Below are 15,372 nucleotides of genomic sequence, written 5' to 3'. Positions count from 1 at the left end.
TTGGCAGCAGTTGCTTGTTCCTAGCACTGCCTGGTTTCTGCAGGAAAACACAAAAACCCACCCAAACAATGATGCTAGGTGCTGGAAAAGAAAGTCCTCTTTACCTGTCAGATGGAAAGTTGATGATGGTGTGGAATTTGCCCTGCCCAGCTGCAGGGCTTTCTTCCACTTCAATGTCGTGGCTGCTCTCTGTCACAGGGGGAGAGCTGCTGTGGCCTCGCCTCTGTGCCTGTGCCTCCTCCAGGCTGAGCAGCTTTGTGGCAGCAGAAGAGACCCCCACAGACTTGGGCCCTGGGAGAGAATTGTGCCCTGTCAGGGAAAACCACAGGTAAGAGCGAGGATCAGAAAGCAGCAGCACAGCCACCACAGTTCTGGGGGAGGTGCTGTATTTTTCTCAGTCTTGCTTCTCCCAGCCACTGGAAGAAGAGGAGCTCAAAATAACCATGTGGGCAGAGGTCTGTTTATGGCAAAGGACACGGTCATCATTAAGAGAGCTCACCCCTAGATAAAAGGGGCAGGGAACTGAGAAAGCTTCGCTGCCACACTTGCATCAAGCTTTTCCTGCGTGCAAACCATAATAATGACGGTTTCCTCCTTGTGAAGTTTGGGCTTGGACATTCTCAGCATCCAGCAACAGGATGCCATACCCTAATGGAAGTCCAGAGGTCTGCTGTCCCCTTGATGGTAAAAGAGTATCTCAAACATCCTGGAGAAGGCCTGCATTTGGTCAAGGTGTCAGGTCAAGATCAAGCTAATGTAGGAAGACACTCACCTGCTGCATCTGCAATGTCTGCTCTGGATTTGGAGCCGAAGAGGACGTCGGTGTGGTTGATGATGAATTCCACCACATCCGACTGCGTCTGCAGCTCCATGCAGGCAGCTCTTCCGCTGGCGCAGGCAGACTCGTTCTGCTGTGATCTGTAGAAAAGGCAGATTTTAGAAGTCATTTCTCCAAGACCGTTTCCCCGAGTCTGAATTGTTGCAGCCAAAAGCTGTCAGCTGAGGCTCTGGAGACTTCCGCAGTGGGCAATCAGTGATGCCACTGCAGAAATTCTCCTGGATGATCAAGGACACGTCAGTCCCATCTCAACAAGACTGCAGAAATTGTCACCTAGACATTGTGCCCGTGGGGTTGGAGAACAGCCCAGGCTCCTGCTCTTCTGTCAGCCACAGATTTTACAGGAGAAGAGCACATTTGATGGAGAAAAAGGGAGCACTGTTTTTTTTTTTAATGGAGAACAGATGTAAGCGTTGTGTTGAAACAGAACCAGCAGTTTACCTTAAGAGGTTTGGAGCCCACACAATGGCTAGGTTCTTGGCATGCATGTTTGTGATGGTGGAGCTCCCAGCCAGACACGCCAAGTGTCTCATCAGGAACTCCAGTGTCCTGGAAAACAAGAGAGGCAAACGTTCAGCACCAACGAGCATGCCGTGCTGCAATTCAGAAAGCAAACCTCCATTCATGCTACTTCTTGTGATTGCTACTGTCACCGAAGGTGAAGTAGATCCAACTTGACTGAGTGCCACGCTGCAGCACCAAGCCCCAGCACAGCACAGCCGCAGCCATCAGCTGCACCAAGCGTGCCCCCGTGCCCAGGAACTGACCCCATAAAGTAAGCCCATGGAGCCTTCAACCCTTCAGCATACACAGGCATCGTGTTGCCGGCGTGAGACAGAGCCTGGAACCGCATCGTTGCCCTCTGCAATGCAGTAGGGCTGAGCTCAGCAGGCTGAGGGCAGCACTGACCTGTAGTGAGGAGCGGGCAGCTGCTGGATGACGTCCTGCATTCTGAGCAGCCGCTCCTCCTCTGTAGCGGCACCAACAGCATCCTGGAGTAGTGCAGAAAGGGAGCGAGACACCAATCAGGCTAGTACACCACTGCGAGTAAACCTCGTGGGGCTGACAGCAAAAGGGCCTCCGAGCTGGGGCACTGCTGCAGCCATCTGCCAAGAGGCCCAGGAAGAGGGAAATGAAAGACGTGGCCTTGTGCTTACCGAGAACTTGCCGTACAGCTGGTGGGTGAGCAGAGGGTTCGGGAGCTCCCTGAAGTACATCTTGCAGAGGGAGCTCACGCTGTGAATGTCCCGGACGGTGAGCTCAGGAATCTGCTCAGACTCAAATTCCTGCCTGGAGAGAGGGACGCAAACCCGGTTGAGCGAGAGGAAGGCAAGCCCAAAGCCACACCAGATGCACTCAGGCTGTGTCAGTCGCAGCACTCTTACCGCAGTCTCTGGATGTTGGACGCGACGCCGGACAGGCGGTATATCCCCTGCACCACGCCGTGCTGCTCAATGAACTCAGCGCAGCTCTGGAGGACCTGGGGGACTGAAGAACACGTGCCAGCCGTCAGTGGAGCTCCTGATTCAAGTCCTGCTGCAGGCTGTGCTTCACATCCCATCCACTAAGCCCAGCCAGGCTTGGCTGAAGCAAATACAGATGTGCTTGTCTCTTAGGAGCATCCGCCTCACTTGATCCTTCAGCCATCAACTCCCATTACACGTGTCTCCACGGCTATCAGCTTGCCCCCTGCTAGATATGAGCTCCCTTTCATCTTCTTTAGATGCCCAGCAGAGGAAGATCTCAGGAATGGGCAGCTCCTTACCATCACGACCGGAGTGGAGAAGATGCTCTCCCAGGTCACCGCCAAACACCCTTTCCTTCTCCACCTCCCGCTCGGTCGGTTTCTTTGGGCGGGCCTTCACCAAGGAACGAAGGAAGGTGAGGATCTTGCTGCGTTTCTTGGGCACTGCACAACAAAAGGAAGAAACCAGGTCATTTCAGGTCTGGCTCCGTTGGACGAGGCCGAGCACAGCACATTCTACAGAGAACGTCAGAACGGGAAGAACATTACCAACCAGTACATACAAAAAGGGATTTTCCCCATCTCTGGAGGAGCCCAAGGCCAGGTTGGATGGGGCCCTGGGCAGCCTGGTCTAATCTGACATTAAATGTGGGGGCTGGCAGCACAGCCTGATGCAAGGAAGTGGAAGCTTGAGGATCCTTAAGGACCCTACCATCCCAAGCCATTCTATGACGATTCTATAGTTTCCCCAAGTCCAATCATAAACACAGGAGGATTGGGCCAAATCTCTGCCCCATGGTGTGCATGAAGAATCATCAACCCAGAGGACAATGTGGGATGGATAAAGGAGGTACTAAACATGGAACGCACCCCCAAAAAGACTTCATTTTGCTTCCCCACACCATCAAATGTAACATCCCTACCTGGCTTTGGCACTGAGTTGATGAGTGCCTCAGGAATGTTCTTATTAATGAGTTCCACACACTCCCCTGGGAAAAATCCAACCTGTAACAAGAAGAGAAGCCAACTATTGCATGCAGCACTTCTCAGGTCTGAACTGTTAAACCAAAAGCCACATAACATTTCCCTCGGAACGTGCTTGCCTGACGTTCCATAAGACTATCCAGCAGAAAATGGCCATAGTTCAAAGCATAAAGGTAATAATTTTTCAACATTTGCAGCCAACGGCAAGGTCCCCTGACACCGACACAGGGAAACTGTTTACGTCCATTAGGCATCCTGTGCATGCAGAGCAGCTCTAAGCTAAGATTCCTGCCTTTACTGCAGTTGCACTCTCCAGTCTGAAGCTTGTGCCTACCTGGAAGCCGAGCTTGCCTCTCCACCAGGGGGTCAGCTCCTTTGGTGGCATGTCGATGACACACACGATGTCTCCGACCTGCAAGAGATTGCAACGTCAATCCCAGCTTCAGCACAGCTGGGAGGAAAGCACAGCTCAAATGTCTGCATTCTTCTGCACTGCCAAACATCGCCGAGCATTAAAGCACTTGCACCAGTGCAGCTCTGAAGACATTTGCCATTGTAAAATTGAGCAACAAGGAACGCCTTGAACTGCTTACCTCAATGGAGAGTTCATCCGCTGCCTGGGCAACGTATCTCTTAATAGCATGGGCAGCAGCAATAGCTGGAACATTCACAGGTGCCACCTCATGGTCTAGCAGGGGCTTCCCCTTGTTCTCAGCCTGAAACAGAGAGCACAGGCCACGGTGAGGAGCTGGGAACCAACAAGGAGGATTTCAAGGTGAGGAGCACATCTGCAGAGAAAGCTGCAGGAAATGCACTCGGTCCTTATCATGGGCACTTCAGAAGGAACTGCAAGTCTAATAACGGCTGTTTCTCTCCCTGGTGTGCAGCAGGCACACGCCAGCAAAGATGCATCTCTCCCCATCCAGACTAATCAGCAATGGCACTGACGCAGACAGGTGGCCTTGTGTATTTTGCCACATCCTTTCCTGCGCTCTTTGTGCAGGAAGGCTGACTCTTTAAGATGCTAGGAGACCGTGAAGAGGGAAACCAAAGCTACGGCTGCAGTTACAAGGTGCAAACAGTGCCATTGCAAGCACCAAGCAGCTCTCTTGAGCAGTCCAACCAACAGCGAGGCCAAACAGAGCAGAGAATGATTGTTGTTTCTGCAGCCATTTCAAGGGAAAAGTCAGTAGAGGACAAACACAACAGCCGAGATGGCTCTGGTACTTTTATAAACTTGCCACGCTTGCACTACTGTCTTGCCACAGAGGAGCTCTCTTGGAAAGCAGGAGAGCACATCTGCGGCTCACTCTGCTGGCTGCAGTCAGGGAACAAAGACCAATCAGAGCTTCATACTCTACCTCTGTCCATGCCAGGTCAGGCCCACAGCTGATCTCGCTGCACGCCACAGCCATCAGCGTAGGTGTGACAAGCTGGAACTGAAAAGAAACACGCTTTTATTTTCTCTGTTCACATCTCTGCTGTGCTCCCTACAGCTGTCGGGCACACTCACACAGCCCAAGCACGCCTGCTGGTGTCCCTGGTGATGCTGTGCAGCTCTGCACAAGCTGGGGCTGGGACTCTTTGCCTAAGGGATTGCTTTCCATAAAACCAGCTGGTCACAGCACCACAGACAGCATCCTTATGAGGGCTGAGCTGCAGAGCATGTGGAGAAAACCCACACGTGACCAGCGTCCCATCAAAGCTGGATGAGGCTGTGTTACTAAACACGGGGCGTCACGGGCTGCTAAAGCATGTGGGGGGACAAACCATGGCAGGTACCTGGCAAGAGATCAGAACGAGGGAGACAAATCTCACGAATCCGCAGCCGTTCCTTGTCACTTTGCTCTGATCTTCCACGAGCAAAAGCTGCAGCAGGGAAGCAGGCAGAGGGTGGAGAGAGGAGAGAGAAAGAGCAGGTCAGTTTGCTTCCACGGTTTAGCAAAGACTACAAGGGAAAAACCAAAATCTGCCCTCCCTCAACTTAAAAACTTAAGTTTTCAACTTAAAACCATTTCCCCTTGTCCTGCAGTTATCTACCCTTTCAAAGAGTTGATTCCCCTCCTCTTTTTAGGCTCCCTTTAGGTACTGAAGGCTGCCATGAGGTCACCCCACAGCCTTCATTTCTCCACGCTGAACAAGCCCAGCTCCCTCAGCCTGTCTCTGCAGGGGAGGTGCTCCAGTCCCCTGACCATCTCTGTGGCTCGCCTCTGGACCCTCTCCAGCAGCTCCCTGTCTTTCTGGACACTGTACTGCAGCTGGGGCCTCACAAGAGCAGAGCAGGGGGGGACGATCACCTCCCTGTCCCTCATGGCCACCCCTCTGCTGATGGAGATAATGTGATCCTATGAGCTCCGCCAGCCAGCAGTTCTCAGCACTCACTGTCCCCCCGTCTCTCCCACACTGTCTCAGCTTACCTACAAGGTGCTGCACAGGACGGTGTGAAGACAAAGGGACGCAGTCGGTGCACAAGTGCAACAAGCGAGCTGCTCAGTCAGAGCTCCAGCGCTCCAATGAAGGGACGCAGCACGCACTGCTCCTCCCCTCATTCTAGCCCTTATGACATCACTGAGGGCCACCAGGCTGCTCCACCACGACGGACAGGGTGGGGAGGCAAGACCAGTCACAAGGGCAGAAGATTCCAACAGCCCAGCCCAACGTTCTGGAATCAGGGGCTGCTTGGAATTCTACCCCAGCCAAATCCTGGAGAAGCTGGCACAGGGTCGTCATGACCAAAGCGCAGGACCTGGCGCTTGCTCTTGTTGAGCCTCGCACAACTGGCCTCAGTGCATCCCTCTGGAGGGCCTTCCTGCCCTCAGCCAGATGGACGCTTCCTCCCAGCAGCGTACCTTGCAGTGCTGGGCCCATGTCAAATCCACACTAGAGTGGGTTTTGTTACATTCAAGGGCATGTTGCAGCACCCATCTATTTCACCTGGAAGGAAATAAAGCAGGAGATGGGAGAAACACAGAACTACTGCCAGACTGCTTTATCCCTTTCTTAGCCCAACTTCCCTTGCCTCATCCCCTACCCCAACTCCTGGATGATGCCCACGGGCTGATAGTTGGATCTCAAGTCCATAGGACTCCTTTCACAGGGCTCCATCAAAAAGGCTGTCACACTTGTTCCGTACACTCACACTGACCCAGCAGTGGTATCACAGTCACTTAACACACACACAACAACCAAACCCCGAGCATGCACATCCCTTCCTGCGTGACTGCAGCCCACAGCTCCCCTTCACACCTCCGTGGATCTCTGGTGTTTTACACGGATGCAGCCTCGCTGCAGCTCCGTCGCTGTCACACAAGGCCTGCAGGACCTCTTTCTCTGCAAACCCCGTCTGCAGGCATTGGTTCACGAGCTTCACCTCCTGCCCTCCTGAGCAAAAAAAGCACTAAGAACAAGAGCAAAGCACACTGGACTCGACCTGGCTGGATCCCCAACCCTCAGTCCTGTCAGTCGTACCCTGGTGTGGAGACTCATCCCCAAAGCCTGGCTGGACATCAGCACAGGCATCATTCTTCAAACGCCCCATCCAAGCAGCAAGGGATCAAAGCGTTGGCACAGCTGAAACAGAAATGCTGTGTGAGTTTCCTGTTAGCACTGAGCAGGAACAAATCTACCGCTGAGCAGCAGGATGTGAGACAAGCAGCAGAAGACACCCAACCTGCAGAACCAGCTTGTTTGGGGTCGGTCCAGATGTTTGTCTGCTCCCTTCCCTGGCCCAGGCCAAGCTTGTGAGCTGCTCCTCCTTTGTGCAGGGGGAAATGGTGCAGATGCCATGTGGTGGCTATGCACAGCATGCCTTGCACTTGCTTTTCCTCTCTCCATCTGCCATTAGCAAACAGCATCTCCAGCCTCCAGAGATCACTGAGTCCAACCCCTGCACAACAGTGAAAAAAAAGATATGATAAGGGGTTCTTAAAGCACAGCATCTGTAATCAGATCAGACTCCTGCACTGTGAAGACTTCCATGAGTATTCCTGCAGAGTGCATCACTTAGTCTCTCTTTAGCCTTGTGTTCATGGTTTTCCTGTAAGAGCTTGTCTAAACACTGCCTATAATCGTGGTTATGCTAGAAGCATTTGGATTTCTTGATCCTCAGTGTGATTTCAGTAACAAATCCAGATGCTTTTTTGTTAAGGGCAGCTTTCAATTTCTCAACTGAAATTTCAATATTGCATTAGGTGTTGACAACCACGGGGCTGCAGTACAGAGAATTACAGGGAGATTAATTTCTCCACCTCCATGCTCCTAGACATTTATGGTTACAGTGATGTAGTTATATACAAAGTTGCAAGATACCAAAGCTAGAATAACCTCTTGGTGCAGCAGGATGTCTGGAGCCCAAGTGCAGAGTCTCAGTGTTCCAAAGCCTTGAAGAGGTGCACCGTATGTGCTGGGGCTGATGACACAGACACTGGAGCAAGGCCAGTGTGCTGTTAGAAACTTGACCAGCAGCTGATCTGCTGTCAGCCATTTCTGGACACAAACGGGATCTGGTCGACTTAGGACATGACCTTTGGGCTGGAGAGCAACTCCCCGAGGAATCACACAGCCACTGCAGACCGTTGGCAAGAACCCCATACCAAAACAGCTCATCTGCAATCAGTTTTTAATCTGTGCAGCAGTGATTGGAACAGGCGCACGCTCTCTGGAATTGCAGGAATGTTCACAAGTGGAATGTACATCACCTGTGTGCTCCAGCTCTTCTGTGTGCATGCTAGGAGCAGTGATCCCCCTGCACCCAGGGCTGCAATAAAGTCCTGTTGGGTTTCTAACCTGCCCACCATCAGCCCAGGCTGCCCAGAGCCACATCCAGCCTGGCCTTGGCTGCCTGCAGGGATGGGGCATCCACAGCCTCCTTGGGTAACCTGTTCCAGTGCCTCACCACCCTCTGGCTGAAAAACTTCCTCCTCACATCCAACCTAAACCTCAACACCCCCCGTCTCAGTTTAAAGCCATTCCCCACGTGTCCCATCACTATCCACCCTCCAAAACAAAACACCTCGGCTGTTCAACACTGAAAGAGCAAAATAACCCACAGCTCTTACTTCCACTGTATGCATTTAATTCCAAACTTAAGGTCACAGGTTAATTACTCATGTGATCCTTCCTGACAGAAGAACTACTCGTAGTGATGTGTAGGAGTAAGGAACTGTTTGAAAAGGTCATGGACATATTAGAACTTGCAGCATTTATCTTAATAGATGCCTACATTGCAAAGCATTTTGTAAAACACACGTTACAAGTACTGTGCATTGGATTACACTATATCAAACTCTAAGTAACAATACAGGTTGCTTTTAAATCTACACTTACATGCTAACTCCTTGATAAAATTCCTGACTGCCTTCAGTTTTATAGCCAAAGCAGTGTTTGAGCTGGTAATGTACTCTTGAACAGCACTGCTGCCTTCAGCATTTGTATGTTTAGATCTGAAAAGAGAACTTGGTCATTATTTCACGATGAGAGAATCTTATATGACAAAACAGAATTACAAAAATCTGACAATACTGTAAAATGCCAGCGTAAGAATGTGGCTTTGATTTTTTTTTTTTTCTTTTTTTTTTTTAAATGGTGAGTGTACCATTAATTCAAGACAAGAATTTTGTTTGTAAGTCGATCTCTATAACTGTTCTTGGCATCATTCTGTAGGATGAACTAGATACATGGAATTTGGCACTGGCTCCCCAGGGCAGTGGTTTGGCACTGAGCTGACAAAGGCCAAAGAGCATTTGCACAATGCTCTCAGACACAGGGCTTGACGCATAGGAGGTCCGGTGTGGAACCAGGAGGTGGAATACATGATCCTCGAGGTCCCTTCCAAATAAAGATATTCCATGATCCTCTAATACTTATATTCCCAAGTCCTGTACACAGTGCTCAGATGCTTAATTGAAAGGTTCCATGAAACAGTGAGGTATCTATGTCCCTTTACCACTCAGTTATTCAATTTGCCACGTGGATCTTTTATCCAGTCACATTAAAAAACCCCTCAAAGTATTTCCTTCAGTCTTCCATTCTGATAGAGCTTTCTGGAGCAAATAAAGAGTTGCAACTCAGAATGTCCACACCTCCCTTCCTGCACCCTGCATACATTTTTCATTGCGCTGTGATTACGTACCATTCTATTGTCACCCTCATTCTGTCATTATCTAGGCAGTTTACTGCCATTAAATTTTCCAGCAACAGATGCCCACAAGGACAGCAAGCCTGGACTTATTTCCAATACTTACCTTTGTCCTGATGTCCTTGTAGGAGCTGGGACATTTCTCCATCTCAGCAGCAGAGGGCAGGAGGGGTCCAAGGTGAGGGCACGCTCTCCTCTATTTTTCTGGCACTCAAAGACAAAGGGAACAAGAAAACCAGATGTGTTTCCCTGCCCATGGCAAACACCAGCTTTTCCATCCTTACAGTCCTTCCTGCCATCAGCACAGACATTTTGCTTTCTTGTGCCACTTCATCCCTTTAGCATCTGGCATTCTAACAAAAAAGTACTTACAAAGAATTTTAATATTTTCATATTAAATGTCAGAATTAGAACCATTATGTTTACCAAATATTTAAAACGTTCAACCCAGTGAGAAGTGAATTGATGTTGCATTTAGCATTCAGATAAGAACTTGTAAAGGAAGTAAAAAGTGCTGCTTTCATAAACTATAGTCTCATTGTCAAGCCTTGCACTGTCTCAGCAGATTATTACAGAATGTTCATTCAAGCAGGAATTAAGAGATGCGTCTGAATTGATAACAACAACGAGTAATTAAGAAAGCTTGACTGCAGTCTGCTTGAGGATTCCAGTCTGAAGTGTGTTCCACCTGATGACAACTGGGAATGTCTTTCTCTCACCATTAGAACCATTGCACCTCTGACTAAACACATAGCTAATCACCACTGAAAACCTAGGTGCAATTTCTGCAGTGCACAGACCAACTACGTGTTGATTAACATTCAGAGAGATTGTGCAGGTGTCCTTTTAGGAACTGGCCTACAGTATGCTAAGAGGGACGGATGTGGGGACATGAGGATAACGTGCCCTCTGCCTTTTAAGACAGCCCCAGCAGACCAGGTCAGCAGGCTGAAGAGCTGAGTGGGTCACCAGGGCTCAGAGACTTCACTCGGCCATCTGAAAGTTGAGGGACTTCAGCCCAAGCTGCCCTTTTCCATGCAGGCAAGGAGGCCAAGAGAAGGTGGATCGGCACGGTTCTGGTGCAGACAGGGGCTGCAGTGTGAGCAGGCCTACACAGACAAGGCTGTGCCCACACAGAGTGACAGCAGCTTTCGCTGTGAGCAGATTCCCAGGGGGCCTGAGCCATGGCAGTTCTTGATGGCAGCATGTTCCAATCAGCCCTGGAAGTCTTCTCTGGACGTCTGTCGCATTCTGGAATCCACACTGAGGACGCAGTCGCTGTGTCAGAGCAGCTGGCAGAGTCACGGGGAACCGTGACGTAGTTGGCCCAGGGAGCAACAACAAGGCCTGCACTGCTCAGCCAGCCCAGGCCAAAGGGGAGCACGAGAGAGAGCAGAGGAGAGAGGGGGGGAAAGAGGGCCAGGAAGGAAAGGCCTGTGCCTGAATGGACGTGTAGCAGCAGCTGCTGACAGCAAACTCGGTGATGGCAGGGGCACAGCAGAGCAGTGCAATGCTGGCAGCTTCCTGTGTCTTTCACACAGGCACTGCAGACATGGCCAGCACTGGGAGATCAGCAGAACTGCTGCACACCTCTGCCAGCCCAGGCCAGAGGAGTGCAGAACAGTGAGCTGCTGCTGAGGGGAGAGAGGATGGCCTGAGAGCTGACCTGAGAGGCAGGGCTGGCTGTGTTACAGCAGCCTCTGTGTCCTCCTCCTGTGTCTGTGAGGGCCAGAGGGCCAGAAGAGAACATGCCCAGACAACGAAGCCCTGCTGTCCTCTGCTGCTCAGCTGGAGAGATGTTCCGCCTTCCTGAAGGACGCTGATCCAAAGGGAAGGAATCAAAGGAAGTCCAGGCTGGCTGTCCTTGTGGGCATCAGCTGCTGGCAGCTGCCTCTGTGCTGCCATGGGCAGGGCACAGCACACACAGTGTTTGCAGTTCCCTGTGTGACACTGGCCCTGGTGACCTGACAGCCATAGGGAGACAAGAGAAAGAGCTGCCTCCCTCTGCCAGATGAGGCAAAGGTGAGAATCCCAGAATCACAGCATGGCCCGGCTTGGAAAGGAGCTCAAGGTTCATGAATCTCCAACCCTTGGCTCTCCAAGGGTGCACAGGGGGCTTTGTTCTCCCTGTGGTGCAGCTTCAGTGCCAACTCACAGCTGAGCTGGTTGGCACACTGTGACAGCCTGCCGCTCTGAAGCTCTTGGGGCAGTGCTCAGTTCTTTCTGAAGTACTCTGGAAAATGCTGCTTCTCCTTCAAGTCAATGTCTGTTTCCAGACAGACGTCTTTTTCTCCTTTGTACACATAAACAGTATCTTGGTAACTCCCTGGCACAGTGCTCAGAAGTGATACTTCTGGAAGCACGTCAGAGAAAAGTGGCCTTGTCCCAGTGGACTTTCAGAGCAGATGAGAACAAGTCTTGGTTGACGGCTTTCTTCTGCTTCTGGAACTGCACAGCCAGGTTGTGTGTTGTTATACTTTATGCCAGAGTGCCAAACTGAAGCAGTTTCTGCAACCTCTTTTTTTCATACTTGTCACTCTTTGCTATTTCTGAGACCTTAACTTAGTCATTTTTAATGCGCTCTCATCTAAACTACTGTGTCCTCCAGTGTCAGTGTTGTATGAATCAGGACTGTGGGATTTCATCAGTGAAAGGATTCTGCTCTAATGACTGTCATTCTAAAGCTGATATTGTCTCTACCGCATCAGGCTTGCACGAAGCATCTCTGATCAACAGAGCAATCAGAAAAATTGCTTTTCCTATTGCAGTTTCCTTATAACTAGTGGTTAAAGCTTTCAGTTTATTTTTGGCACCAGAAATCCTGGGATGCGACCAGGTTAGATAAGAAGTGACACTGAGTCAACAGTAAAGGAACATAGATGAGATAGCATCACACAGCTCTGGAAAAGATGTTCCAGCTCTGTGTCTACCTACACCTTCAGGAGATGAAAAGTACTGGCTTACTGAGGTGTCCTGGGTTGCAGGTTCTGTTAATCTCCATTTTTGGAAGAGCTGCTTGCAATAAATACCTTGTAAGGTGAATGAGCTTGATAGAAGTAGGGTGTGAAAGAGATGGATTTGCTGTTTCCCTGAAGGTGCAGGAGTATTGCTGTGCCTACAGTCAGTAAACAAGGCAGAAATCACTGTGTTCCTCAGAATGAAAAGGAATAAAAATCTTTTTGGGAGTGACAGCACGCCTGAATGAAGCATAAATCTAAACATTTAAAATAAGGGCTAGTGTCAAAGGGACTTGCAGTATTTCTCGTGAGGAAATATTTGATGCTTCTTTAGGAAAGTCATCATAACAAAAGTGTACTGATGTCTTTGCTGAGGATTTCCTTGGTTCCAGCCTGAAGGTGTGCGCAGGCATGAGCAGGCAGTGCTGAGCTGCAGGTGAGTGCCTGTGTCCCACAGCAGGAAACCCGTGGATGTCTTCAGGGGTTTGAAATGGGCAGAGCAGTAAAACCTGCACGCTTTCACTGAAATTGTCCTCTGCTTTATTTTGTAATCTTAGTTTCACCAATGCTTTCCAATATTATTTTCGTATGAATGCAGATACATGGGATAGGATTTAAAGTTTTTATGGTGCTGCTGTATAGTTTTCTGTGGTCATCATAAGCCAATAAAAAAAATAAATGGTAATCAGGCAATCTATTAACAACCTGTGGCACGTGTAAAACAATGAAATTCCTTGCAGGAAGACAATATTGCCATATAATAATGTGGCTATCCAAAACTGTTAATTATACTTGATGAGCTGGAGATAAACCTGAAATGCAGGACTTTGATCTTAGCCAAGAATAATAAAACTTATTATCGTTCTTAAATTGGCAGCTGCTATCAAAAGCCTGTGTCTTATTTCCCTTTTAGTAACACTGGCTAAATCAGAGAAAGTGATAAAAGCATTTCATGATTGCAGCTTAGGGATTCTTTCCCACTTGACAAGAAGTAATCTATGTCCAAAAATGTCTGTAAAGACTTTTTCTATATTCTTTGGCCAGATGTATTGATATTTGAGATGAATGGCAAAAACATTTTGCGTACATAGATAAGCAATGCAAATTTCCTGGATTGTTTTAGAGAAAAAAGCTCCGGTTATCTGATCGTTTACATGCAGAAATAAGATTTACAGTAAAATTCTCCTTATTATTATTCATGCATGAATAAGTTCAAAAAAGAGATGTGGGGGATGTTGTTTCAATTCCGTCTGATTGTAGGAAGGACTGTCAGGATGGAAAGGCTAGTGTCTGCCATGGGCAAAGAAACACTTCTGGTTTTCATCTTTTCTTTGCCTTTGAGTGCAAGAGGCCATGAGGAGAGTGTGCCCTAAACTTGGACCCTTTTTGACCATTGCCGCAGAGATGGAGAAGTGTTCAACCTTCTAGAAGGACTTCAGGACAAAGATATGTAATGAAAATAAGTCCAGGTTGGCTGTCCTTGTGGGCATCAGCTGCTGACATCTGCATAGTTGTTGCTATGGGAATGGCAGAACAGCAGGAATGTTGCATTTCCTTGTGTGACACAAGCACTGGTGAATTCAAAGCCAGAGGGGTATAATAGAAAGAGCATCACCTCCCTGCCAGATTAGGCAAAGGTGAGTGGGATGTTGTTTCAATTAGTGCTGATGTCAGGAAGGACTGTAAGGATGGAAAGCCTGGTGTTTGACATGGGCAGGGAAACACATCTGCTTTTCATTTTTTCTTAATCTTTCAATGCTAGATAAATAGAAAAGAGTGTGCCCTCACCTTGGAACTCTCCTGCCCTCTGCAGCTCAGAGGGAGAAATGTTCCAGCTTCTAGAAGGACATCAGGACAAAGACATATAATGTAAATAAGTCCAGGCTGGCTGTCCTTGTGGGCATCAGCTGCTGGCAGCTGCATTGCTGCTGCCATGAGCATGGCAAAGCAGGTAAAAGATTGCTTTTCCTTGTGTGACACAGGAGCTCTTGACTTGAAAGCTAGAGGGATGCAATAGAAAGAGCTGCAACCTCAGCCAGACATGGCAAAGGTGAGTGGGATGTTGTTTCCATTGCTGCTGATGTCAGGAAGGACTGTCAGGATGGAAAGGCTAGTGTCTGCCATGGGCAAAGAAAAACTTCTGGTTTTCAAGTTCCCTTTGTCTATGAGTACAAGAGGCCATGAGGAGAGTGTGCCCTAAACTTGGACCCTTTTTGACCATTGCCGCAGAGATGGAGAAGTGTTCAACCTTCTAGAAGGACTTCAGGACAAAGATATGTAATGAAAATAAGTCCAGGCTGGCTGTCCTTGTGGGCATCAGCTGCTGGCATCTGCATTGCTGCTGCCATGAGCATGGCACAGCAGGTAAAAGATAGCTTTTCCCTGTGTGACACAGGAGCTCTTGACTTCAAAGCAAGAAGGATGTAATAGAAAGAGCTGCAACCTCTGCCAGACATGGCAAAGGTGAGTGGGATGTTGTTTCAGTTGCTGCTGATGTCAGGAGGACTGTAAGGATGCAATGTCTGGTGTTTGCAATGGGCAGGGAAACACATCTGGTTTTCATTTTCTCTTTGTGTGGCAGAAAAAGAGGAGAGTGTGCCTGCAACTTCTAACTCTCCTGCCCTCTGCTGATCAGAGGGAGAAATGTTCCAGCTTCTAGAAGGACATCAGGACAAAGATGTGTAATGAAAATAAGTCCAGGCTGGCTGTCCTTGTGGGCATCAGCTGCTGGAAACTGCATTGCTTATGCCATGAGCATGGCAAAGCAGGTAAAAGATTGCTTTTCCTTGTGTGACACAGGAGCTCTTGACTTGAAAGCTAGAGGGATGCAATAGAAAGAGCTGCAACCTCTGCCAGACATGGCAAAGGTGAGTGGGATGTTGTTTCAATTAGTGCTGAAGTCAGGAAGACTGTAAGGATGGAAAGGCTGGTGTTTGCCATGGGCTGGGAAACACATCTTGTTTTCATTTTCTCTTTGTGTGGCAGAAAAAGA

General features: G+C 49.1%; 1 protein-coding gene and 2 long non-coding RNA genes across 3 annotated transcripts; all 3 read right to left on the bottom strand.

The window, feature by feature from the left end:
• Positions 1-1,285: 1,285 nt before the first annotated feature.
• Positions 1,286-2,054, bottom strand: LOC149912364 (uncharacterized). The gene is made up of 3 exons (XR_016461533.1): positions 1,996-2,054; positions 1,748-1,830; positions 1,286-1,387 (listed from the first exon to the last, which is right to left on the bottom strand). It is a non-coding gene; the product is annotated as an uncharacterized LOC149912364 (long non-coding RNA).
• A 165-nt stretch (positions 2,055-2,219) lies between these two features.
• On the bottom strand, positions 2,220-3,802 carry LOC149912363 (rho GTPase-activating protein 32-like). The gene is made up of 3 exons (XM_090130782.1): positions 3,227-3,802; positions 2,604-2,747; positions 2,220-2,326 (listed from the first exon to the last, which is right to left on the bottom strand). Exons 1-3 carry the CDS (start codon positions 3,384-3,386, stop codon positions 2,220-2,222), a joined length of 411 nt encoding a protein of 136 aa, XP_089986908.1. The 5' UTR covers positions 3,387-3,802.
• Positions 3,803-3,923: 121 nt separating this feature from the next.
• On the bottom strand, positions 3,924-5,994 carry LOC149912362 (uncharacterized). The gene is made up of 4 exons (XR_016461402.1): positions 5,705-5,994; positions 5,070-5,156; positions 4,649-4,726; positions 3,924-4,003 (listed from the first exon to the last, which is right to left on the bottom strand). It is a non-coding gene; the product is annotated as an uncharacterized LOC149912362 (long non-coding RNA).
• Positions 5,995-15,372: the final 9,378 nt, after the last annotated feature.

This window comes from Phasianus colchicus, chromosome Z (genome assembly GCF_987193195.1).
Source record: "Phasianus colchicus chromosome Z, bPhaCol1.hap1.1, whole genome shotgun sequence".
Lineage (NCBI taxonomy): Eukaryota > Metazoa > Chordata > Aves > Galliformes > Phasianidae > Phasianus > Phasianus colchicus.
The sequence above is the reverse complement of the archived record's forward strand: the minus strand, read 5'-3'. Positions and strand labels throughout refer to the sequence as shown.